The sequence below is a fragment of the Rhizophagus irregularis genome, chromosome 9, assembly GCF_026210795.1.
Source record: "Rhizophagus irregularis chromosome 9, complete sequence".
Lineage (NCBI taxonomy): Eukaryota > Fungi > Glomeromycota > Glomeromycetes > Glomerales > Glomeraceae > Rhizophagus > Rhizophagus irregularis.
In genome coordinates, this window is record NC_089437.1 from 3,155,557 (window position 1) to 3,180,935 (window position 25,379).

At 26.5% G+C, this 25,379-nt stretch overlaps 6 protein-coding genes across 8 annotated transcripts; 2 read left to right on the forward strand and 4 right to left on the reverse strand.

The window, feature by feature from the left end:
* Positions 1 to 2,870: 2,870 nt before the first annotated feature.
* On the reverse strand, positions 2,871 to 3,152 carry OCT59_029739 (uncharacterized protein; the record flags this gene model as incomplete). Its single annotated transcript, XM_066145953.1, has 1 exon — positions 2,871 to 3,152. The coding sequence occupies one exon, from the start codon at positions 3,150 to 3,152 to the stop codon at positions 2,871 to 2,873; it is 282 nt and encodes a 93-aa protein (XP_065994852.1).
* A 10,666-nt stretch (positions 3,153 to 13,818) lies between these two features.
* On the reverse strand, positions 13,819 to 15,800 carry OCT59_029740 (uncharacterized protein). 3 transcript variants are annotated; one of them, XM_025320216.2, is made up of 8 exons: positions 15,649 to 15,800; positions 15,466 to 15,574; positions 15,291 to 15,390; positions 14,579 to 15,193; positions 14,381 to 14,502; positions 14,284 to 14,307; positions 14,164 to 14,204; positions 13,819 to 14,077 (listed from the first exon to the last, which is right to left on the reverse strand). In XM_025320216.2, the coding sequence occupies exons 1-8, from the start codon at positions 15,757 to 15,759 to the stop codon at positions 13,997 to 13,999; spliced, it is 1,203 nt and encodes a 400-aa protein (XP_025171898.1). In that variant the 5' UTR covers positions 15,760 to 15,800; the 3' UTR covers positions 13,819 to 13,996. The 3 variants fall into 3 exon arrangements, with proteins under 3 accessions (XP_025171898.1, XP_065994853.1, XP_065994854.1); XM_066145969.1 differs by having other exon boundaries at positions 14,579 to 15,390; XM_066145970.1 differs by having other exon boundaries at positions 14,284 to 15,193.
* A 336-nt stretch (positions 15,801 to 16,136) lies between these two features.
* OCT59_029741 (T-complex protein 1 subunit delta) lies at positions 16,137 to 18,977 on the reverse strand. The gene is made up of 11 exons (XM_025320215.2): positions 18,875 to 18,977; positions 18,569 to 18,621; positions 18,367 to 18,456; positions 18,186 to 18,294; positions 17,903 to 18,045; positions 17,578 to 17,838; positions 17,265 to 17,501; positions 16,956 to 17,194; positions 16,646 to 16,880; positions 16,453 to 16,566; positions 16,137 to 16,381 (listed from the first exon to the last, which is right to left on the reverse strand). The coding sequence occupies exons 1-11, from the start codon at positions 18,963 to 18,965 to the stop codon at positions 16,367 to 16,369; spliced, it is 1,587 nt and encodes a 528-aa protein (XP_025171897.1). The 5' UTR covers positions 18,966 to 18,977; the 3' UTR covers positions 16,137 to 16,366.
* A 124-nt stretch (positions 18,978 to 19,101) lies between these two features.
* On the forward strand, positions 19,102 to 19,779 carry OCT59_029742 (uncharacterized protein; the record flags this gene model as incomplete). The annotated part of the gene is made up of 4 exons (XM_066145984.1): positions 19,102 to 19,188; positions 19,253 to 19,367; positions 19,462 to 19,525; positions 19,641 to 19,779. The coding sequence occupies 4 exons, from the start codon at positions 19,102 to 19,104 to the stop codon at positions 19,777 to 19,779; spliced, it is 405 nt and encodes a 134-aa protein (XP_065994855.1).
* A 717-nt stretch (positions 19,780 to 20,496) lies between these two features.
* Positions 20,497 to 24,462, forward strand: OCT59_029743 (uncharacterized protein). The gene is made up of 13 exons (XM_025323310.2): positions 20,497 to 21,381; positions 21,460 to 21,610; positions 21,684 to 21,820; positions 21,904 to 22,001; positions 22,082 to 22,223; positions 22,331 to 22,466; positions 22,560 to 22,685; positions 22,753 to 22,869; positions 22,941 to 23,083; positions 23,162 to 23,243; positions 23,316 to 23,445; positions 23,521 to 23,665; positions 23,742 to 24,462. The coding sequence occupies exons 1-13, from the start codon at positions 21,200 to 21,202 to the stop codon at positions 23,791 to 23,793; spliced, it is 1,641 nt and encodes a 546-aa protein (XP_025171895.2). The 5' UTR covers positions 20,497 to 21,199; the 3' UTR covers positions 23,794 to 24,462.
* Positions 24,188 to 25,158, reverse strand: OCT59_029744 (uncharacterized protein). Its single transcript, XM_025320213.2, has 5 exons — positions 24,996 to 25,158; positions 24,769 to 24,930; positions 24,650 to 24,703; positions 24,455 to 24,565; positions 24,188 to 24,376 (listed from the first exon to the last, which is right to left on the reverse strand). Exons 1-5 carry the CDS (start codon positions 25,104 to 25,106, stop codon positions 24,320 to 24,322), a joined length of 495 nt encoding a protein of 164 aa, XP_025171894.1. The 5' UTR covers positions 25,107 to 25,158; the 3' UTR covers positions 24,188 to 24,319.
* Between the last annotated feature and the right edge of the window lie 221 nt (positions 25,159 to 25,379).

Genomic DNA, 25,379 nt, shown 5'->3' on the forward strand with positions numbered 1-25,379 from the left:
TGTAACAAATAATCATTTTTTTTTTGAAAATTTTTTTAAAAAATAATTGATTAAAAAATCATATAAATATAAATTTTTAAAAAGATGATTTAATTCAAGTTATTTAACCCAACAAAACTCTATAAAAATTTTGGTAAAATTTAACAAAGGTAAATTTCACCTTAATTTACATATGATGTTAGAAGTCTATAATTGACAATAAAATTGAGATACTTATAACTCTTTTAATACTTTAAAAAATACAATTTCAAAGAAATAAACTGGTAATTTTATTCTTTAAGACAAATACAATACTATTAAATTACCAATCAGATTTTTAAAAAAATGTTTATATAAAAAATTATTAGTATTTGAAATTTGGTAATTTCTATATAATTAGTCTAAATTTAAAACGAAAAAATTATGTAAATTAAAGATGCTTACCAAAACTATTTTTTCAAAATTTTAGTTTAGTCAAAATAATCTAAAACTATTTTTTATAATAAAATTAATTGCCTAAACTGTTTTTATGTTTTTCTAAAACTAATTATAATTTAAAAAAGTTTTGGACTTACCAATTTTTCATTAAAAATAAAGTTTTTAACTTTCAGATTTTTGAATTTTATCATTAAATGAGTTTTGGTAACAACACTAATGTGAATGCATTTTATTTTGCAAAAATTTATATAATTCGAATTAATATTTATTTATTAAATACTATTTTAAAACTTAAAATATTTAATATTTAAACTTGTCTTTTATTAATTTAGTTTTCTAAAAAAAATAACAAAACTGATACAATTTTCAGTTTTTTTATTAGCTAATTTCTTTTTTTTATATACATTTTATTAAAAATCATGAATTTTTATTTTCTATTTACTACCCATATGATGAATTACAATTTGAAATAAAACCATATAATTATCAAGTATAAATTTCCAATTAATATTATATATAAAATAAATAAATAAAATCATCTAAAAATTAATTTATACATTTAATATATAAATTAAGATAAAATTTATTGTCCGAAGCGTAAGCGTAGGACACTTCCATACTACTCCAAACCATGCAAGTGTTGTCTGTCCACACACATGTATGACCAATAAAATTTAAGGATCAGGTGTAACCTTGAATTTATTTACGTGTACAACACTTTTTGTTTATGTCCCCTAATTCTAAAAATATCTTTATAAAGGCATATGACTACTGTTTATACGTTAAATTTAAAAATTTTTTTATCCCTGATTTAAATTTTCTTATTTCTTAAAAGTTTTCTATGGCATTTAAGTAATAAATTAATTTTGTTTTTACTCATAATTTTTACATTTTGTATTTTTTTTAATTAAATGTTAACTTATTATTTTTTTTTTGACAATCATGAGAATAAATTAAAAATTTGCAACATAGTACAAAGTATGAAAGTATGATAATAAAATGACATTTTTTAGTGATACTATTACTTTTTTTAGCATTTTTAGTGTTATATTTTTAGTGTTCAGTTTAAATTTATGAACATGTAATTTATGATGCTTCGGATGCACCAACGGTTACCGTTTCCTAGTCTTTAGTTAATTTTACTATAAAGTATTAAAAAATTTAATGTATTACAGTCAACTCTTAATATAATGAAATTGGTGTCCAGGCTGATCAGACCTTTATTATAGGAATATTCATTAATATGATAGGAAAATCTGGTATAATCCAGAAAATTTTTGTATATTATGATATATTGTCGTATAATAATTGTATCTTATAATGCAAAAATGCAAGTTACACAAAATATCTTCGTTATATTGAAAAAAAATTTGTTATAAAAGAAAATTCGTTATTAAAAGAAGGTATTTTTCATATACGGTTTATAAAATTTATTTCGTTAAACGGTATACAGCATTTAATTAGTAAAATTTTGGTATAATGAGATTTTTTTCATATGTTAAAATCTGTACCATACTGAAGATTTGTTATATTGTAAAATTCGTTATATCAAAATTCGTTATAAGAAAAGTTGACTGTATATAAAAATTTAATATAATAAATATAAATTATATAATATGGTAAAGATGAATTTTATCTAAATTAATTCTATCTTTAATGAATTTTACTTTTAATAAATATTAAAATTACTCATTTTTAAAATAAAGTAAATATTTTATAAAATGTAAATTACATATATTTTTTAAAAAATAATATATTATATAGTAGAATATAATATATAATAATAAAGAATTTTAAAATAATAAAAAAATCAAAATTTTAAATATCTTTAAAATATCTTTAAATTGGAATTTATATATAAATAATAAAATAAAGCTAATATAAATATACTATAAAATTTTATATATATATATATATTATTTTAAATATATTTAATTATATAATATAAAAATATATAAAAATAATTAAATTATAAAAATTAATAATTTAATAATAGAATTTTTCTAATGGATGAATAACTGAAATTATGACAATCAACTAGCATTAAAAAAATATAATGCCAGTAAAAATTGATAATTCTGGCCAATAGTGATGATCATACCTTGTGATTTAAAATAAAAAATTTAATAATAAATCTATTAATTTATATATATAATTTTTGATTTAGATTTATACTTTAATTTATATTAATATTTAATATAAATTTTTTATTTTAAAATATTTGAATGTACTGTAATAATTTTAAAATAAAATTATTATATTTTAAGGGAAAAATTTTGCATCGCGCCCTGCGATTTTCTAAAATTACACTTCAGGGGTGCGATACCAACATATTACAGCTTAAAAATAATTTTCATTACATGCGATACATAAATATGTCACTTTATTAAATTTATATTATATTTTACATTCTACAATAAAAAGTAATTACAAATTACATACAATATTTATTGTTAGCGTTCTTTAAGTTTGTCATTCTTATGATATGCTGCATTGGCCGCACTGTCCACATATACGACATTTATATGTATTTCAGCTTCAACAACCACTTTTACTACTTTCTCCTTTTCATGCTCAATACTACTTCTATATCTCTTTGTTGGAGGACGGCCTTTAGTTTTAGCTTTTAGTGGATTTTGAATATTTCCAAGTTCTTGAAATTCATTACTTATATTGGTTGATTTATTAATATGATTTTGTTCCATTTCAATTTCTGTATTGCTTTCTGAAATCATTTCATAGTTTCGCTTCTTTTTATTGATATAATCTTGTAATATAAGTTCCATTTCGTTATCATTAGATTCAAGTGCAAGTAAAGTAGCTTCACGGGCCATACCCCACAATTTACCATACTTTTTTCTTTTTTCAATAGCTTTCTTCATTATAGGTACAGTTTTTGGAATGGTAATAGCTTTACGAGTTGGAATCCTTATTTCTAAATCATTATTAGTATTATTTTCCAGGTTTTCATTTTCATGAAGAAAAATTAATCCAGTTTCCTGCGTCAATGGTTTTCCTTGATAAACATCTTGATACCATCTTTCTGGAATCATTGAAATATGAAAACCAGCAACTTTTCGAAAACATCATTACGCGAAAATAATGACGGCAAATTATACCCCTTGATATTGTGGTTAAACATGTACATAGAAACGAAATTTCATTGGAAATTACAATATAATGCATATGATCTTTTTTACCAGGACGAATATCGCAAATTTTCCAGATTTCTTTTACATCTTCTTTACCAATTTCATCAATAATTGACTGTAAAGTAATTTGCTGTGCGTCATAAAAATCTTCAATAAAACCTTCTATTTCCTAACAATAAAATAAATGTTACAGTTAGTATAATACTTAATCATGAATTCTTATTTATCTATCAAACCTCTAACCCATAATCCATACCCTAACCTAACACTAATAACACACCCTAATCCCGTACCCTAACCTAACCCTAATGCCACTAACCCTAATGCCATACCCTAATCCCGTACCTAATCTAACCCTAATGCCATACCCTAATCCCGTACCTAACCTAACCCTAATGCCATACCCTAATCCCGTACCTAACCTAACCCTAATGCCATACCCTAATCCCGTACCCTAACCTAACCCTAATGCCATACCCTAATCCCGTACCCTAACCTAACCCTAACCTAACCCTAACCCTAACCCTCTAACTCACGATTAATAATTACCTGTTCTTGAGTAAAATCCAGTTCTGAAAATAAAACGATAGTTGCTTGGAGATATAGACATTCGTGCCATTTCTACTTTAATAGCAGTTATAGTATTTATACATAAATACTTTTCCATTATCTTAATTACAGATGGAAAAAGATCTTCTCCTATTGATACTGAAATTGAACTAGTAGTTGAAGATCGATATTCATGAAATCTTCCCCATTGAATTTCTAAAATAAGTCGTTCAGATAATTGATCAACAAGTTGACACAAAGTGGAATTACTTCTAACAGTTTTTTTAATGATTGCATTCATTCCTTCAACTCAGGAAGTACTTTCAATGCCAGCTGTAAATATTTGTTTCAAATAACAGCGTGCCCATGATTTATTTGATGGCCATAATACTCTAAGAAGATAATCTTTAGCTAATGGAAAATTTTCTAACAAACTAGTCCATCGTGAAAAAAATAAAGGGTTCACAGAGACTATTGCGACATTTATAAAACTTTTCAATGAAACTATTATACAAACTTCCTAGTTTTGCTTTCAAATTTTTTGGCAAATTTTGGGCAATATGATATATACAATGTGCATGATGACTGTTTGGAAATTGAAGAGGAATTGCAGCATCCATTGCTGGATCTGCATCTGTAAAGAATACTATTGGTTGTTTTTCAGTTGCTTGAAGTGCACACTGCAAAATCCACTGGTATGTTTCAAATGTTTCGTCACTTACAATAGCTTGTGCAAGTAATCTTGTGCGTCCATTATTATCTATACCAACAAATAAACTTAATGGCATATTGTACATATTTGTTTTAAGTTGTTGTCATTAATAATTACATCATGATATTTAATCCAAAGAATAATTTGTTCAGGAGTCATCCAGAAGACCCGCACAAGACGATTATCAGCATCAAGTTCAAATTTAAGAAAAAAATGAGGATTTTCTTGCTTTTTTTGTACAAGACCTATAAGAAGATCAGATGCATCATTGTGCATATTACTACGGCTGATAATCTTGATTCTTTGTATGGCGTTTGACAAATCTGAGTCTGTGTAATTAATTTTTGGAAATCGTGCCTTTAAAAGATTGCGTTGTACGGTAATTGAAAGGTTTGCATGTTTAGTGGATTATTTCAATTTCATCCATTATTTCTTTTGAAATTTCTTATATCTACTATTAAATTCACAAGTATCTGATCTTAATTCATGATTGTGTTCATTTTCAAATAAACTAATGGTAATGTTTGTTGCATGTTCTGGAAATGTCAAATTTATGTGCCAGGGGTACTGACGCTTTTTAGTTCTGGTATTTCGTTGATTTCCAGTTTCCTTTTTATTTGACTTGAACTTTCCACCAAACTCACATGTAAATGTTCTTTTTGTGATTAATTGACTGGATTTATTTCTTGATATTCGATACTTATTTATAGAGAAACCATTATGACGCCCATATTCCTCAAGAAATATTTCAGCTTCTTCCCTAAGCAAAAGTAGTATCAAGACTAATATTTTCAGTGGCAATTTTAAGAGAGGGTTCGTTATCAAACTTACTTGAATAGTATCGGAAATATTGTTATTGATATTTTCTTGAATAGTATCAGAAACATTAATATTTTCTTCTTTATCTTCATTAATAATATATACATTATCCATAATGTGATTGAAAGGATAAAAAAAATATGATAAAGGTGAAAAAAAATATTTTTATTTATCGTGGAATAAAAAGGAAAAAGAGATTACGTGTATTATACTATGGGAAAATTTGTATATAAACTATCAATGATCAATCAGTAAAATAATAAGGCGATATTATTAATCATCGCCCAATAAAAATTTTATTTAAGAGCGATGCATGATAATCATCGCATGATATATTTAAGAGTAAGATATAGAATTTGTATATGAAGTGATAAATATGGAGATCACACCCCGCGATGTATACATTAATTCATATTTTAATTAAAGTATTTTATTTTAATTGATTTATAATTTTTATATTTGAAATTATTTTTGTTTATTATTTTATTTTTAGTTTATTTATTGGTTTTTTTTTAATTAGATATTTTATTTTGATATAGTTTATTTTACTTAAATATATAATTAATAAAAATGTTATAAAATAGATAGAATTTAAACATTTTTAATATAATTTATATATGTAATATGTAAAAATTTTATTATTTATATATTTTTTAGTTTTTTTTTATAATATTTAATTCTTATATATATTATGTTTTTCTTATTTTTATAAGTTTAGTATATATAAGTAAGCATAGTTATATTAAAATAAGATCGCATCTATATAAATTACTAATAATAAAAAAAAAATTATTTATATATTTTTATTTTTAGAAATTTACTAATTAGATTTTAATAAAATTTATATTAGATTCATTTTGATAAAAAAAATTTAATAGTAGTAAATTATATTTTTAATATCAGTATTAACTGAATTATTATAAAAAATGCATTTTATTATATATTATTTTTGAATTAAATAAAAGATATTTAGGATTTTAAACAAACAAAAAGTTTTTTATTTAAAATTTAAAATTAATTAACAAATAATTAAAATTGATGATCTTCAAATTATAATTCTAATTAAAATTTTTTTAGGCTAAATTCATAATAAAAGTTCAAATTTTATTAAAATCAATCCTTTTAAATTATAAGTAATATTACATTTATATAAGCAATTTTTAACAATTATAGATATATTTATTTAATTATTAAGAATACTTTATAAATTTTAAAAATTAAAACTTTACTTTATTCAATTTAATCTGACTAAAAAAGTTATTCATTATATACTTATTTTAATATAATAAATTAATAAAGCAATAAGAAACTTTTTTTTTGCTATTTTAAATATAAAAAAATATTATTTTATTTTTATTTATTTATAGTATTTTGTATTTGAATATAATATGAAATCCTGAAATTCAAAATTCTAATAAGTCAAAATCCTAAAATTTAAAATTCTGAAATTTAAAATTTTAACAAATTTAAAATCCTAATAGATATAAATTCCAAAAAAAATTAGACTGCTACCTTTTTATGTATAGCTTGAAGTTCTGTGTTCACCATATTTATTATATTTATCATATCCATTATATCTATTATATCCATTATTTAAATCATCTAACATCTTTTTCAAAATTACTATCATGATTACAGTAGCTATGTGACCAGTCATTTGAGTTATTTGAGGTCATTTGGCTTACTAGCCAATACTGATATATATAGAATGCTATTTAAAATTCTAAAACTCAAAAATTCTAAAATTAAATTCTAACAAGTTTAAAATTCTAATAGATACAAAATTCTGATAGGTCAAATCTTATTAAATAACTTTCAGATAACATTAAAGTTTAATGCTATTATGTACATTACTTTAGTGTTGTTTTGTTCTGTCACAATAATAATAGCCTCTATTATGTTTACAGAACTTCAAGCTATATATATATAGAAGTAAAATGCTAATTTGGAATAGGTAACTTCTAAAGAGAATGTAAATGACCTAGTCATTTAAAAATTACATCATAATTGTGGCCAGAACTATTCATACAATTTTATTATTTTATGGATAAAATTTTCACATGATATTATAAGTTCATAATTCTGGCCAACATCATTAACTTGGCTTAAATTATAAAGCATTAATTTTAAATAACTCAAATGACAAATGATCCAAATGACTAGGTCATTCAAAGGTTATTCAGAGGTCATCTCAAAATGGGCAAATGATCTAGTCATTTGCCATTACTGAATTATATATATATATATATTTGTATTTATAACCTAAAGTTAATAAGATTTTCTTTATAAATAAATACTTTTTATTTTCATATTAAAAGTAGTTATGATGATTATATAAATACTTGCAATTTATTATTAAAAGAAAAATAAAATTTTAAATTTATTTTAATAAAAATTCAATATAAAAGGTTTAATTTAAATAATAAAAAATTATTATATTTAACCAAATTTTCAATTAAAAAACAATTTATAAGTTTAAGTTTAATTAGAAATAGATAAAAAAAAAAATTAGATTATTTTATAAAATAAATGTAATATGTAAGTGATAAACTAGTATTAAAATTTTATAAATAATCATATTATATTAAAATTTGTAGTTTATAAATGCAAATATTTTAGTAAACAAATTAATTAAATTAATTATTTGAAGAATATGAAAGTAATTATATAAAAAAAAGTTTTTATTGCCTTTTTTTTATCATATTTTAAAAAGAAATCTTACATTTTATAATACTGTATATTAAATAAAGTTATCAGTTTATATGTTTTTATAATTACAATACAAAAATGGCCAGGAATAACTTTTAGATGGTATAATAAACCAATAATATTGAACAAACAAATATAACAAATATAGTTCTTGTATTAAAAGGAATCGTTATCACAAAAAAAAAAAAAACAAAAAAAAGATTATTAATAATACTTCAAATCTCATATTACAAATCAAATGTAAATTCGATATTATATGTGCAGTATTATTAACGTTATTTACAAATAACTGTTCTATGGAATTAAGCGAATTCAAGTAATTTATTTATGTTGTTTGCACATCGGCAAAATATTTATTTACGGTTTTGTCTTCTTTATGAAAATATTTATTGAATAGAGATGTTCATCACCTACGCCTAAAATCAAATTAATATTTACCAATAAATATGAGAGGAAGGTTCTTACCGCACCTATCAAATATCAAAAGATCCACCCATGAAATGTTTTGCTTATCTGATGCAACGTACAAATATTGTACAAACAGTATCTACAGGGAAAATTATTCAAGATAGCGGACAAGGAATATAAAAATGTGACACAATTCGTTAGCCCTAGTGATAAACTTGATGAACACGGCAGAATATCTTCTGTATATGTATTGTGGTTCAAACCATAAAACACTTACTATTGGACAAGTCAAGTTGTAACTGAAAGAAACAAATTAATGAATGAATGTAATTTAGAGCGAGGGGATCAATTGTTTCGCGTCTTATAAATATTATAAAGGAAAAAACTTAATAAAATATGGATTTAGATTAACATTATCTATAACCTATAATGGATTCAAAAGAAGTTACGCAGGCATTCACAATCAATTCGGATTCGAATTTTGGAACGAAATTATTTACGGCATTAAGGTTTTTACGGCATTTGATATTTGTAGTAATAAGGTTTTACGGTAATCCCAATTTAGTGAATTGTTGATTGATGCATCATTTATTCGAACTTTCACCTAACCCCGTTACAACAATGCAGTTTTTCTGCGTCCAAACCATTAGGACTATCTTAATAGTAAAATTATCGATACTTTTTGAATTCCGCATAATCTAGCATAGCCCTATTATTGCTAACCCTTTTATTGCCTGAGAAGATTTCGGATTATGACAATTATTATTATTATTATTTTTTATCAACTCTTCCAAAAAAAAATAAATAAAAAAAATAAAAAAAATAATGTAGATCTTAAATGAATCTATTATTGATTAAGTTATAAACAATTTAAATTTTAATGAAATTAAATACTAAGTTAACATTAATAATAATACATTATGCGCGCTTAATTTTATTAAGATTATAGTTAATTATTATTTTAATAATAATGCTCATTTAAACACCGGGAAAATTGTATTAAATAATTTGATTAGCACGCTACATGACATATCCTTAAAAGGTTCGTAGATTTGTAGATCTATAAAAAAAAAAAAAAAAAAGGTAACCAAAAAGTATATAAAAAATAAATATTGTAAATTAAAATAGCGGTAAATCACGGAATAATTGTATAATAATTACATTATATATTCGGTATTCTGAATAAAAAAGTACATCGTAAAACGAAGAATTGAATTAATGTTGTGCTTGCCTTGGCGGACGAAAAAAAAATAAATATGATTTGAGGAAAAAATGAGATAAAAAAGGGGAAATTTTTTTTTTTTAAAAATAATTCGGAATTTCGTTTTAACGAAATTGGTATACGGAAATTCCGGTCGAACTTTTTTTTTTTCGAATATGACTTTCTTTTTTCCAACGCACGGGCAAAACTTGAAAAAGAAGTACATTAAAAAGCACAAAAATAATGTAAGAGTTCATATATAGTCAAGATTTACTATTGCATGATCTGTTGTGTATAATGAGTAAAGAGAAAAAGACCCTTTTACAGCTTGTTTTTCGCCTTTTTTTGGGTTTATTTCATCAGTTTCGAAAGACCCGGCCGAAAATTGGTTGTATTTTTTTTTTCATTCTTGTTTGAAAACTTGATTTTTTTTTATTAAACCGGAAATTATGGTAAAATTCTTGATTTATTAGTTATTTAGTGTTCATCCATTAAAAATTAAAATCGTGGAAATTTAAAATAATGAAACTATAAATCTATAAAGGCCACGCGATTTAAGTTTGGTTTGACGTTACATTAAAATATTTAAATAATATTTTTTCCGGAAGCAATTTTTTCGGAAGATTTAAATCAAGATCTTTTTTTTTTTTTTTTTTTTATTATTACTTACTTATTATTATTATCATAACATAATAAAAAAAAGAATTTAATTTATTATTTTAATTAAATCTAAATTATTATTTAAATTTTTTTTATTTTTATGACTGCGGTCAATAAAATCATAATCGGTAATAAAAAAAAACAAATAAATGAAAAAAAAAATAAATATGTTTGTGTATTGTTTACAATTTAATATTTTTTTTTTCGCATCGCATATTGAATGAATAATTGATTTTCCCATTTTATTGCATTTGTTGTTATATGTGGTTGTATGCGTTGTATATATACTGATAATGATAATGGGAGTGTTTCGTATTTTTTTTTTTTAAAAAAAAAATGATTTACTTTTGAATTCCTCATAAGGAGGGCCGTGAATGAAATATATTATATATAAATTACGCAATTTGTACATTTTATAAGTGAATAATGTAACACCACCGCTCAAATCATTTTTTTAAAGTTTAGTTTTAATATTATGTATTATCTTATTAATTTGTTTGATTTTCTGACAAAAAAAGTTCTTGTTGCTTAACGTGCATCATACGCGCGATTTCTGCAGGTTATAAATTCTGCAACGAACTGTTTATTTGCATCGCCACATTCCTCCTTTGGGTATTATCCAAAGTAATGACGTCAGTTTCCACAAAACCAGACTTCTCTCATTTATATAACTCCTCTTCCATCGTTTTTTTTTTTTGTAAAACGTCAAAATTTTTTTTTTTTTTTTTTTTTTTTTTGGTCGCAAACTAAAATTTAATATAAATATGTGTTAAATATATAGTAATTTCATTATCTATTTTAACTATAAAAAGACAAAAAATAAAAAACTATTTTTTTTTTTCGATTATTCCCCTTTCAAAAAAAAAAAAATTTCAAGAAAAAAAAAAAAAAAAATATATATATAAAAAAAAAAATCATTTCATTCTTATCCTTCTAATTTTTTTTTTTTTAATAATAATCTTTCCTTTGTAATAATAATAATAATCTTTTCTTTTTTGTATAATATATATAATATAATAATATATATAATAATAATCATCAGTAATAATAATAATAATAATAATAATAATAATAATAATTTAATATGTCATCACCATTGTCTACTAGCGATAGTCAATCTCCTCCTTCTAATCTTCCTCCTCGAGTTAATTCGAAAGTTTTGGCTTGTAAATGGGATGGCTGTTCAGAAACTTTTATAATTCTAAAAGACTTGGTATCTCATTTACATGATGGTAAGATAAAATTGATATTCAATATATTATATACGTGATAAACTTGCAATCAAACAAGTTCTTCCCCAGATTTAGAAGGACATGTACTAATTTAGTGTGACCAATTAAAAATTTTTTTCTTTTTTTTTCTTTTTTAAAAAAAAAATTTCGTGTTTTTCAAAAATTAAAAGATCACGTAGGAAGAAAAAAAGCTAATTATACTTGTGAATGGGCCAGTTGTCCTAGAAAAGGTGCTACTCAAACTTCTCGATTCGCTTTAATTACTCATTTAAGAAGTCATACCGGTGAAAAACCTTATGATTGTAAAGTACCAGGTAAAAAGAGTAAAAAAGATTATTATTTATTTTTTTTTTAAAAAAAAAAAAAAAAATTCGTATATGTTTATATTTTAGAAATTCCTGAATCTTTCAAGTTAATATATAAGAATTTTTTTTTTTTTGTATTACATTTCATTTGTTTTTTTCTCATGGTAATATTTATATTTATATTTATATTTATATATTTATTAAATTTATCTTTTTTATTTGGTTTTAAATTTTAGGTTGTGAAAAAAGCTTTACGCGACCTGACTCGCTTACAAAGGTATGATAAATTCTTCATATCTATTATCCATTAAAAATTTTTCTTAACTTTTTCTTGAATTAATTCAATTAATTAATTTCAAACTTTTTAGCATATGAAAAGTCAACACACTGAACCACGTAAAAAACGAAGTAGTATGGAAGAACCTCAAAGAACGAATAAAAAACGAAAAATGTCAACTTCACCTGAAGATGAAGAGGATTCTCAAACTTCTCTTAGGTTAACCCCAAATCGTTCTTTATCAAGACAATCCTCAAATAATCATAATAATCATAATAATAACAGTAATAATAGTTCTCCTTCAAGATCAAAACAACAACAACAAGCATTAAGACATTCGTTAGAAAGACAAAGACAAAATCAACAAAATTCTTCTTTAAGACATCAACAACCTTCAGAAAATACTATTAATCAAAATCGTAATTATACCTCGGATGATGATTCTTCTTTATCTGATCCAACAAATTCTTCTTCTTCTTCTGTTAATAATAATAATAATAACAACAATAACAATAACAATAATAATAACACTAATAACATTAATAATAGTGAGGATTCACAACAAAAATCTTTTTATGAGAAATATCTAGTTCTTAAAGCTAAACATAGATATATTAGAAGAGAAAATGAATTGTTATCAGATGAATATCAAGTAATTAAAAAGAAATTGAAAAGATTAAAAACCGAAAAGGACATTTTATTAGATGCTGTTATGCAACAAAATGGTGTTGATGAGAATGGTGGTGATGGTGACGCTGATATATAAATATCTATCTATATAAATTTGAGAAAAATCTTATATTTTTTTTTCTTTTTTTTTTTTTTTATATGTTTCGGTACATATATATATAAAGGTATATATTTTCATATAATATATATGTATATACAATATTATGCGTATATTTGGATATAAAAAATTTCTTGCTTATTTTACACATATTACTCTTTCAATTTGTAAATAATTATATATTTTTTTTTTCTTTGGAAACTGGTAACGATGGAATTGACGAAAAAGATAATTTTTTTTTGTATATAAAGAGATATATTTAAATTCTTATGAAGAGCTAGTACAAAAAATATTTTCATTACAATTTTATCGTTATTTTTATGTTTTGTTAAATAAAAAATAAAAAATTAAAATTAAAAAATCCGATAACACAGGTTACCTGGTTAAAAACATAACTAATTTTACATTACTAATAAGACGATTTTTTTTAATTAAAATAATATTATTATTACAAAAATACTAATGAATAAAATTTTTATAATAATATTATTATTTTAGTTGAAAAATCAGAATCTAAACACATTTTAATAAAAGCAAAAGCCATTTATTTTTCTTAACAGACTAATAGTAAATGGTCTAAACCAAAAATTCTCAGATAAAAAAGTTATAAACCAATTTTTATTTTTTTTTTGCATTTTCAATTCAACTTTTATTGATTTTAATCGACATTAATGATCAAAGATTTACAGCAAATATTTTTTTTTTAAAGAAAAAAAAAACAAATAAATACAAAAACAGAAATGATGGATTTTATTTCTGAAAAATAAATTAACGAGAAGATTGAGACGCTGGAACCGCTTTTACGGAAGGAATATGACGTTCCAAATATTTAATTTCGGCTTCCAAATCCTGTTAAATTTCAAAAATTAATATTTGATAAAAAAAACAATTAACTAATTTAATATAATAAAATTTTTAATTAAATTTATACTAACTTGGCAATATCCATCCAATGGTAAATCATTTGTATCATAACCTTTGTTTTTTAAGAAAATTATTAATTTTAAAATTCAATTTTCATAAATTCAAAAATAAAAACAAAAATATTAACATACCGAATGGATTCTCAATTTCGGCACCTGTATAAAAAAAAATGAGTTTTTACTTAAAAAAAAATTTAATAAAAAAAAAGATATTTAAACGAAATATTACCGATAGATTCAACACCAAAAAGAATGAAGCCAACTAATACGACAATTGGAATAGTAATCCATCCGAGCATTGCAACTAAAGTGAATGGAAGTATCCAAACATATATAATGACGGCTTGTTTCCTATTCATAATGAAATAAAATTATTTTTAAAATCCAAATATCTTCATTAAAAACCAATTTTTAAAAACGTACTTACAGATGAACGTTATAAGCAAAAGGAATGGGTGTATTACCAATTCTTTCTAAATTACCAAAAATATCGACCAAGCTATTTAAATTTGAAGAAATAGTACCATAAGCACTATCCATAATATTATTTCGTTTTTTGTCAATATACAATCCAACATGAAAAATAATTTCAAGTGGTAAACTCATACTAGCATCAATTTCATTACCCCATTCTGATGCACCAAACCATATAGTTGTATTATCATTAGAATAATTATTACGAAGAGTACGATAAGTTGAAGGGGGGATTCTATTTGCAAGTGAACGAAGCGATGACCTAACATCGGGTAGATCTGTTGAAGGTCTATTGGCATCATGTCTATTAGGGTCTTCTTCACTTCCTGATCCCAATACTGTATTTTCTTGTGCAACATTTCCATCAAAGTTTGTTAATTGGAGTCCCTCAGGAAGAAGGTCATTTAAATCATACCAATCAATACCGAATTCTAAACGAAGATGATGTTTAACAGCAATTGCGAATGCCAATAAAAGTTTAACGTTCCTTTCTTTTTCTTGACGGTCACCCTCATCAACTTCCCTTACGCCAACCCAGATGTTACGTGTGGCGTTTCGAATGTCGGTACTAGTAAAACGAAAAATTTGTCTTTTTAATACTATCCATGTCATAGCAAATGAACTTTTTGATGTCGGCACGCGATATCAAGACTAAAATTATTTACCACATGCTAACAAATAATTTTCTGCCTTCATAATAACGATCATAAGCATTGTTCGTTCGAAAAGCCAAAAGAAGACCAACAACCACAGCAACAGTACCAACTGAAATTTACCATTATAATTAAAATATGTATAATATAAATAATTTTTAACCAACTTGATAAAAAAATAACTTACCCAAACTTTCTGGCATTCTGACATCTATATCAAAAATCTTGTATAGGACAACTACTTGAGTAGTGAAAAGGCCTGTAAAGAAAAGGACGGGAATTGTAGTCGGAAGCACCTATTAATGAATTCGGGTTAGAAAAATTCCTACAAAAAAAAAGACGAGATTTTTTCTTTTCTTTTAATGCTTACAGAGCCTCTAATTCGTAGAACGTCAGGGTAACCCCATCCTCTGCGCCGGCATAACCCACTACAAAATCTCCCTTTAGCGTTCGGATTTTTAAAATTAGCGTCAACTGGCATTTCGTAATTATTTAATTCGTTAAAATCGTTAAAATTGCGATGAAAAAAATAGAATAGAAAAGCTCGTAGAGGGACCTTTTATCTTGTTTTTGATGATAATCTCAGGTTGGTCCTCATTTAGAAATCTTGTGATGCTTTACAGCCCTCGTACATGCAATAAATATTTATTATTGGCCAAATAAATCAGCCTACAGATAAGGTCGCATATTGTACATTTAATCAATCCTTGAATTGGTGAAGTTTGGCGTTAAGGGTCCCTATAATGGAAAACAGTCTCGTAATCAATGACTCGTGTATTTCAAGAGTCGATTAGTGATCAGCATTAGATCAACTTTTTATGCCGATTTAAACTTTAAAAAATAATATTTCCAAATTCGTTTGTTGGTTGGCGCAAATAAATATTTATTTAAAATATTTATTTAAAATATTTATGATATTTTTCTGTTTCACCAAAAAAAAATTTAAATGTATGAATTAAACCACTCCAAGCCTCGCCCATTATAGGAAAGTTTTTCCGAAAATAATATAAACTATTGTATCAGCAGTTATCACACATGAATTTAACAATATACACTAAATCAGTAAATTTATTACATAAACATGAAAATTATCGAGTTTGAACCTAAAAATGAAAAGATGATATTAGAAGACGATACATTACATAAGAAAAAGTCTAATTATGAACATATTTACCAAATCATCGATCTTAAGCAGCATCTTTACGGTCTCTGCAGACAATTCTATTGCACTGGTTGACACAAGTAAAGGTTGTATGACATTTTCTTCGAGAATATTTGAAATTGTACCCTTAAATATAAAAGTGTATGTTAAAAACTTCCTTCAAAAAAATAAATAAATAAACAACCAAAATAAATCCTAACGCTACTTTTTTCACATTTATTCCTGCAGTTTTCTCTCCTAAAGCATGTTTATTTCTTAATTCAGTAACAATATTAATGGGATTCAATCCTGCATTTTCAGCTAATGTTATCGGAATAACTTCAAGCGCATTGGCAAAAGCTTCAAAACAATGAGCTTCCATGCCCTTTAGTGTTTTTGCATACTCCGATAATCGCTGCGAAACTTCAATTTCAGGTGCTCCCCCTCCTGCAATGAGTGCTCTAATTGAAGAATTACAAGCATTTAAAAATTATTTCCAAATGTTACTTTTAAAAATCAAAAATAAGAAATCTCACTTTTTCTTTACAAGACAGCGAACAACACAAAGCGCATCATGAAGTGAACGTTCAGCCTCTTCCAAAACCAGAGAATTAGCACCACGACATAAGATTGACACAGTTTTGCCAATGTGTTTGACACCAGTAATTTTAACAACACGAGCACCTGAAGTTTGAACTTCGTCAATAAGTTCAGCATAACCAAGTTTATCCTCAGCAAATGATTCTATATCCGCAATTGGTTTACAGCCAGTACTCTACAAAATGAAATATAACTTAAGTTGAAAAGGAAATTTATGTTAGATTTATAAATTATAAAAGAATTACCTTACAAATAAACTCAATCTCGTCTCTTTCAATATCTTTAACCACTAAAATTTTCAACTTTGACAGGAAGTGTAAAGACAAATCATTAACAGCATCTCTAAGAATTGATTTTTGAATTAAAAGAACATTACATCCTGTTTTTTTAATTTTTTTACACATATTAAGAAGATATTGTCTTTCTTCCTTTAAAATTTTATCCATAAGTCTATAATCATTAACTATGATTTGATTCTCCATCTAAATATTAAAAAATAAAATAAATGTGAATAAAAAGAAAACTGAAGAAATTAAATTTACTTGGTATAATTCATACATCGGGTTTTGGTGGAGATAATTGAAACTGAATTAGGCCTATCTTTGCTTTCTCAATGCGAGTCGGTCCTCCAGAATTTTTAACAACATTTTGGGTAAGTACTAATCCATCTATTAATTCGGTGTCATCGATTGTCCCACCAACTTTTTTAACAATACGAATATCTTTTAAATCCACATTAGTAGCTGTTGCTGGGTCAATTACGCGCAATACGGCATCAACAGCAATAGGGGCAAGAAGGCCAGAATATTGTGAAACAATCTATATAAAAAATATTAAATAAGACACATAAAATTTTTTGTAAAAAATTGATTACTTAACCTACTTTTGAGTTTAATGAAGTGCTAGCGGCCCTTAACAATGAATTCTTATCTGATAAATCTATTTGAGTAGACATCTCTGTAAGAAATTCAGTTGATTTATTGGCAGCGCGCTGGAAAGCTTCAGCAATTGTTGTAGGGTGTATCCCTGAGAATTAATAATTAAAAACACATTACTTATTATATATAAATCACTAATTGCATTTCTAAAGAAAGATCTTAGTTTAATGAGTTCTTCTCCTTTTAATACGATCCGCTATTTCTCGGACTATATGGAAATTTTATTACCCTTAACAAGCATTTTCTCAGCAGCTCCCAAAAGTGCGCCTGCAATAACTACAACAGACGTTGTCCCATCTCCGGCCTCAACATCTTGAGCAGCAGACAAATCAACGAGCTGCTCAATAATTTATTTGTTAGATTAAACTGAACAATTTACAAGTCTAAAACATAAATATAAAACTTTTACCATTTTAGCTGCGGGATGTAAAACAGACATGTGTTTCAAAATTGTAGCTCCATCATTAGTGATGACAACTTCACCACTACCAGTTTGAATCTAGTTGAATTTAATAATCAATAGCATATGATTAAGTGTAAATAATTAGTTGTGAGGTCATGTTTATTGTATGTGATCCATTTTTAAACCTGCAAAACATAAAAATTCTCACCATTTTATCCATGCCTTTAGGACCAAGGGAAGTCCGCACAGCATCCCCTACCGCTAAAATAAATGAAATAGATTAAATTAATAATTTTTTTCTAAGCAAAAATTTTAGACGAATTTAATTTAGATCTATCTTTCTTTGGCTACATTTTATTTTTTACGATCATCCAAATTTTTAGTAAAAAGTTTCTTTGCTTATTTTAACTTTGAATGGCCTAAGTGTTTTCGTATTCTCTTGTGCAAAACTTCAAGAACGAAAGATATTTCGAAGCGTGTTACGCTCCAAAGTTGTATTTAAATTAAATAATACCTTTAGCAGCGATAATGTTGCTAAGTCGAACTTCTACGGGCTTTTCCTTGTCTTTGAAAGATCTATAACTCGATACTTTGTTTTCTGTCATAACCACTGTGTACAAAAAAAAAATTAAAAATCAGTTGCAGATATTTACGTGTACGATCAGCCAATTAGATTAATAAGTTAGGATAAGATCCCAAAAAATTTATGATCAGCAAAAATTATATATATTCATATTTATCATGAGTTCTTCAGACAAGAATATTTCAATAGATTCTCAATCAAATGAATCAACAACCAAAGAAAAGCGATTCTCGATAGTTTTGAAAGTAAGTTGGAACCTTCACACAACTTTATAAACTCCTTATTCATTCGACTGACATTATGCTATAGAATTTGAGTCTGAATGACTTCAAAAATATTGGTAAAATTCCATGCGCCCGTAAAAGTTTCTTGTACGGAATTGGCGGAGGAACAACCATTGGCGCATTAAGATTTTTACAGAAAGGTTTGGTCAACTCTGATTTCATGGTACGCTTAGTACTGTACAAAATAAATCAAGTGTACTATATTAAATTAGGGTGTAATTATGATAATTACAGGTAGTGTTCTCTCGGCTTCAAATTGGGCTGTTGGATCGTTCTGTATGATCTCAATTGGAACATGGTGATAATATCTTTGCAATCTTAAGACTTTTTTTTTTCTTATTTTATATTTTATTTATTTTATTTGTTTATAATATTTCTTGTTGGATATTTATAATTGTTTATTGTAATAATAGGGAATATTGTCGTATTAAACGACAGCTCCAAAACGACAAACTTAAGATAGTTGTAGAACAAATCAACGAGTTAAATAGGAAGAAAGCTCAGGCTAAAGCAACAGAAAAGGCCAAGCAAGTAGACACAAATATAACTTGATGATTCATTCACGTTTACTATTTGTTATTACTAAATTAGCAAAAAAAAGTCGAATTTTTTATACCTTTTGTAAGAAATTTATCAAGGATTTCCCGTTATATGGATTCTCGATCATATTCTTGGGAATCTTTTCGTTGAGATACATACAATACGACGCGTTATTGTATTAAAGCAATGATCGATCATTTCTAAAAAAAGGAAGATTTTTCTCCCAAGTTTAAAACACCTACCCAATTTTTTTTCTTTTTTATTTATAAAATACAAATTCCAAATGGCGATGTTTATTTGCACCATTCATTCCACATTAGGATGTATGTTTTCCCTGTAAAAAAGTAGGATCTCGTGATTTTCTCCTTATTCCTAAAAAAAAAGATTATTAATGTGCGAGATTTATCTAATTATTGATTGCAAAACTTGTTTATGAGTATCTATATTTATAAAAAGAAATTAATGAACGAAATATATGGCGTATTGACAGGAGTTAATCAGTAATTGTGCCTTCACAATTATTAACGAGATGAGGCGGTAGATAATGAGTCAACTTTGGTAAGAAGTTGGAGTGCATCGAGAGCGCGTTGATTGGGATATTATCACGTGAATTTATGTACAATGTTTAACAAAAAAACTAGCTGGGAGAAGAACGTTGCAGAAATTTATCTTATGACGTCTAACTTTTTTTTTCAGTTACATAAAAGGGGGTCATCGAGAAAAATGCTTAAATCTCTTCTTTTTGTTTCTTATTCAAAATATCCTAAGTGTTCAACTGTTATATCTATCGATAGTGATATCGTTAAAGGCTGCTCCAACTAATTTCTTTTTTTTTTCGATACAAAGTTCGTTGCCTTTAACTTGATTTTCATCGAGACCTTTTCTATAAAGTTGATGTGACTCACGTAACGTGGTACTCACTGTTTCAACTATCCTTTGGTATAGGCACTTAATTTTAATTAGTAATACCCATTTTCGCCCCGCTTTCACGCATTTTTGTCCCTAATACTACCACAATTTTGGCACACTTGGGTGTGTGCCTTACTGACATTTACCCATCCTGGAACGCGACTCGCAACTTGGAAGGACTAGTAGCAGAGGCAATTCAGTCAATAACGACACACATCAACTTTCGTTACGAAGATTATTAGAAAGTGCTTCTGCTGCAGTCACTCAGACTTCTTCACACACACTGCTTAGCAACTTTGACGAAGATCAAGTTCCTTTACCTTTCTCTTTTGCTTCGTCATCACACATTACTTCTCCTTCGAACTCAAGTTCTTCTTTTCCTACGGACGAACTACGAAGTCAGACAAGTGGTTATCACCCTCGAGACGAAGTAGACGACTATCTTCAAGCTAGTGACTCTGATTCGGAGTTACGTTCACCTAAACGTTTGCGACTCGAAGAGCTTACAGAAAGACAACCAACAATGAGGATCAACCAAAATGAAAATGGTGTAGGAGGTAGCACTAACGGCGTTTCTCTTAATAGTAATGGAGATTCTCAGAATGCAACCAATGGTCAAGCATTGACTAGTAATAGAATACAAAGAGCTCGGCGACAAGAGTTGGTTAGGCTAATGGTTCAAGCAATGCAAGACATGGGTTATAGGTATGCTTGTATATTTTGATTCCTTGTGATCTCTTGAATAATAAATTCATTTTAATTTTTTTATAAAATTTTTTTAAGTCAATCTGCTGTCACACTTGAAAAAGAGTCTGGATTTCCACTTGAAAGTGCTGCAGTTGCGAAATTCAGGGATGGTGTCTTGAAGGGAGATTGGACTTTAGTAGAAAGTCTTTTCCCAACCTTGGAGTTAGATCAAAACAAAGATGTCGTGGTAAATTTTATGAATTAATTAATTTATAAATTCTTGCTATAATTTTAATAAATTATAATTTAATTTCTTTCAGGTTGTGAGATTTTTGATCCGTCAGCAAAAATATCTTGAATTACTAGAAACGCGACATATTAAGAAAGCTTTAATTGTGTTGAGGAATGAACTTGCTCCACTCGATTTTAACTCGGAAAGACTTCATTCCTTGTCAAGGTAAGTTGTGTTAATTGAAACTTATAATAATTAATAGACTATAAACCTTAATATTTATGAATCTTTCTTTCTACCTATAATAGTTTTATGATGTGTAGTAATGCAGAAGATTTAAGACGCAGAGCTGAGTGGGATGGCGCAAAAGGAACATCGCGCCAAAAATTATTAGCTGAAATTCAAAGTATTTATACATATTATTATTATTATTTAAAAAAAAAATATCATCTTTTTTTTCAAATGTTTAACGAATTAAATTTTTAGAATATATTTCACCTTCAATCATGGTTCCTGAACACCGTCTCGAGACATTGTTAGAACAAGCAACTACTTTGCAACGCATATCCTGTCTTTATCACAATTCAAGCGAATATATTTCGCTATATTCCAACCATGTTTGTGACAGGTATTATAAAGCATTAATTATTATTATTATTATTATTTATGACATTTTTCTTATTTATCATCATTTTTTTTTTAATAAAATAAAAAAAAAATAAATAAAATAATTAGATCGCAATTTCCTTCAGTTACTACCCACATTTTCAGACACCATTCTGATGAAGTTTGGTATGTTGCTTTCTCTAATAATGGGAAATTCCTTGCTTCTGCATCAAGAGACAAGACAGCTATCATATGGAGCCTTGAAGTATGAATTGTCAATATGAAATTTAGCAATAAGCTTATTTTCTATTTGTAAAAATTTATTTTTCGTTTGACTAACATAAATCTTATATATCAGACCTGGGATAAAGTTCATGTGCTCAGTGATCATACTGATTGTGTGTCCTTTTTGTCTTGGTCTCCGGATGATACAAAAATCATAACTTGTGGTCAAGATAATGTCTTAAAACTTTGGAGTGTGGAGGTAAAAAAATTTTTTACCAAATAATTGAATAAATCCGACAAGTTAATTAATGATAATCATAATATAGTCGGGTAGTTGTTTAAGTACCATGAAAAAACATGAAGAACCGGTAACTGCATGTGCTTGGCTCCCAGATGGAAAATGGTTTATTTCTGGAAGTCAGGATAAGAATACTTATTTATGGGTAAAATTAATTTAACTTGATTGTCATAATTGTTACCTTTTTATACATATATTTACAATTTTTTATATTAGAATTTAGACGGTACAACAATTCATAAGTGGCCTGGTGCGCGAATAGCAGATTTAGCAATTAATAAAGAAGGAACTAGAATGGTGGCAATTTGTCATGATAACAAGATACACATATATGATCTTATAACAAAAAAGGAAGAAGCGTACGTAAAAAAAAACAAATGATATATAATTTTTTCGGCGTAAAATTTTTTTTCACTCCATTATGATATCTAATATAGGACAATGGAAGAAAATGCAAAACTCACCTCAATTTGTCTATCGAGTGATTGCAAATATGCTTTAGTGAATCTATCCACAAAGGTAGGACTATTTAAAAAAAAAAAGTTATGAAGAAGGATGGTTATTTAAAGAGGATATTATCTTCCAATTTAGGAAATTCATTTATGGGATATTGACGAAAGGCGAATTGTGCGAAAATATTTGGGCCAGAAGCAAGGGAAATTCGTTATACGATCTTGTTTTGGTGGAATAGATCAGGGATTTATTGTTAGCGGAAGCGAAGGTTTCGTATAATCTTAGAGCGGTTTATGTTCTGAATAAAGGTGTGACACTATTGAATTATAATAATCATTTTTAGATTCGAAGATTTACGTTTGGCATCGAGAACATGCAGATTTGATAGAAACATTATCTGGGCACAAAGGAGCAGTTAATAGTGTTAATTGGAGTCCAGTCAATCCGTACATGTTTGCTTCTGCGGGAGACGACAATACTATTCGAATGTTAGTTTTATTTAACTAAGTTCTCAAAAGTTTCTTTATTTCTTATTAAATATTTTCTATATATAATTATTTGTAGATGGGGACCACCTGGTTCTGCTGATCATAATGGAAAAATGAAGACACCATGATCATGCATTAATGATTTATGCAGTTATGCAAATCCGTACATTACTTTCCGAAGCTTTGTACGGCTTTTGCGGATTTGCATTAAACACACTTCCGCAAAAGTTAAATTTAAGTTACTGCGTGCCCGACGCGCGTGTTTTTGTTGGTGTAAAGAATGGATTTTATATTCGAAAGATCCGAGATAACGTCTTCATTTTACATCATTTTTAATTAATTATTTTCCTTTTTTTTTTGTGTAGATAGTGATCCTATATGCTTCTGATCTGGAGCTTTTGGCTTTTTTCTAGAAGCATTTGAGATCGTTGTTTTTAGATTATATATAAAATCAATTCCATTTTTCTTTCTTTAAGTTGACTTCTTTGCAAAATATATACTGTAATTCCAAAATATTGTATATTTTTTTTCAAGATGTTTATTTCTTTTCTATTGTTAAGATAAATAGGAATTTTTTTTCAAATTCCTATAAATTGAATGTAAATTATACTGTCACTAGACGTAAATTTACAATTATGAAATTTTGAATTTTCTTTATTCATCTTGGAGAGGAATCATTCCATTCTTTATCCAACATGTCTGAGGCCAAATCTAATGACATATTATAATTAGTTAAATTATAATATAAAAATAATCACGAACAATAAATATGAAAAAATTAGATTTTACTCTCGCAAATACTCTCCCTCTAATCAAAGCATAAGGCACCGGACCATAACTTCTAGAATCTGTTGAATTACTCATATTGTCGCCTTGTAACCAAACGTGGCCACGGGGAACCTGTTAAAAAAAAAGAAAAAAAAAATTTAAACCAAATTAATTAATGGATACTTTTAATAAAATAAATATGCTTATCTAACTTACTATGATATATTTCCGATTTATAACTGTTGGATCAATGCAAATACGATCTCCCGGCTAAACAAAAACGTTAAATAATTAATTTAAGAATATCTAAATAATATTCTTTTTAATGAGTTTACCATTCCTAATATCCTTTTACAAACGGCTCTCCAAGGATTTGTAGGAGATATGCAAACTACTACATCTCCTATTTCAAGGCGTTTTAATTTGGGGCTGAAGTGTTCCAAGACTACAATATCTCCAATCATGTTGAAAGTTGGAAGCATTGAAGGCCCTATACACTGACATTTTTTGAAAAGTAGGTAAAAACGTAATTTTAATAATGGTTTATAAGGGATAATATTACCATTGTAACTTCCGTTACATGTTCTCCTATAAGATGGACAAAACAAGCAAATTTTATTGCCCATTCAATTTTTTTGAAAAAAGATCGACCGAAAGGTATGATAAATGGCATATTTTTTTAAAATTTCGAAAACGACGAAGCGAATTTTTTTAGATTGTACACTAATCTTGTAATACAGTATGAATGCTTTTCCATATATGGCATTAATGCAACTTATTGGGGCAAAAGTATCGATCTTGATACTGTAGATTTGCGGTACTTGATAGAATACCATAGAATTTTCTCGATAGAGCGGTAACGTAACACTGCATTTTATCGGTATTCTTCTTAAGTGCATTTTATACTTTTTCTTTTTGGTAATTTAGTTCGAAAAGTCTAGTTTTT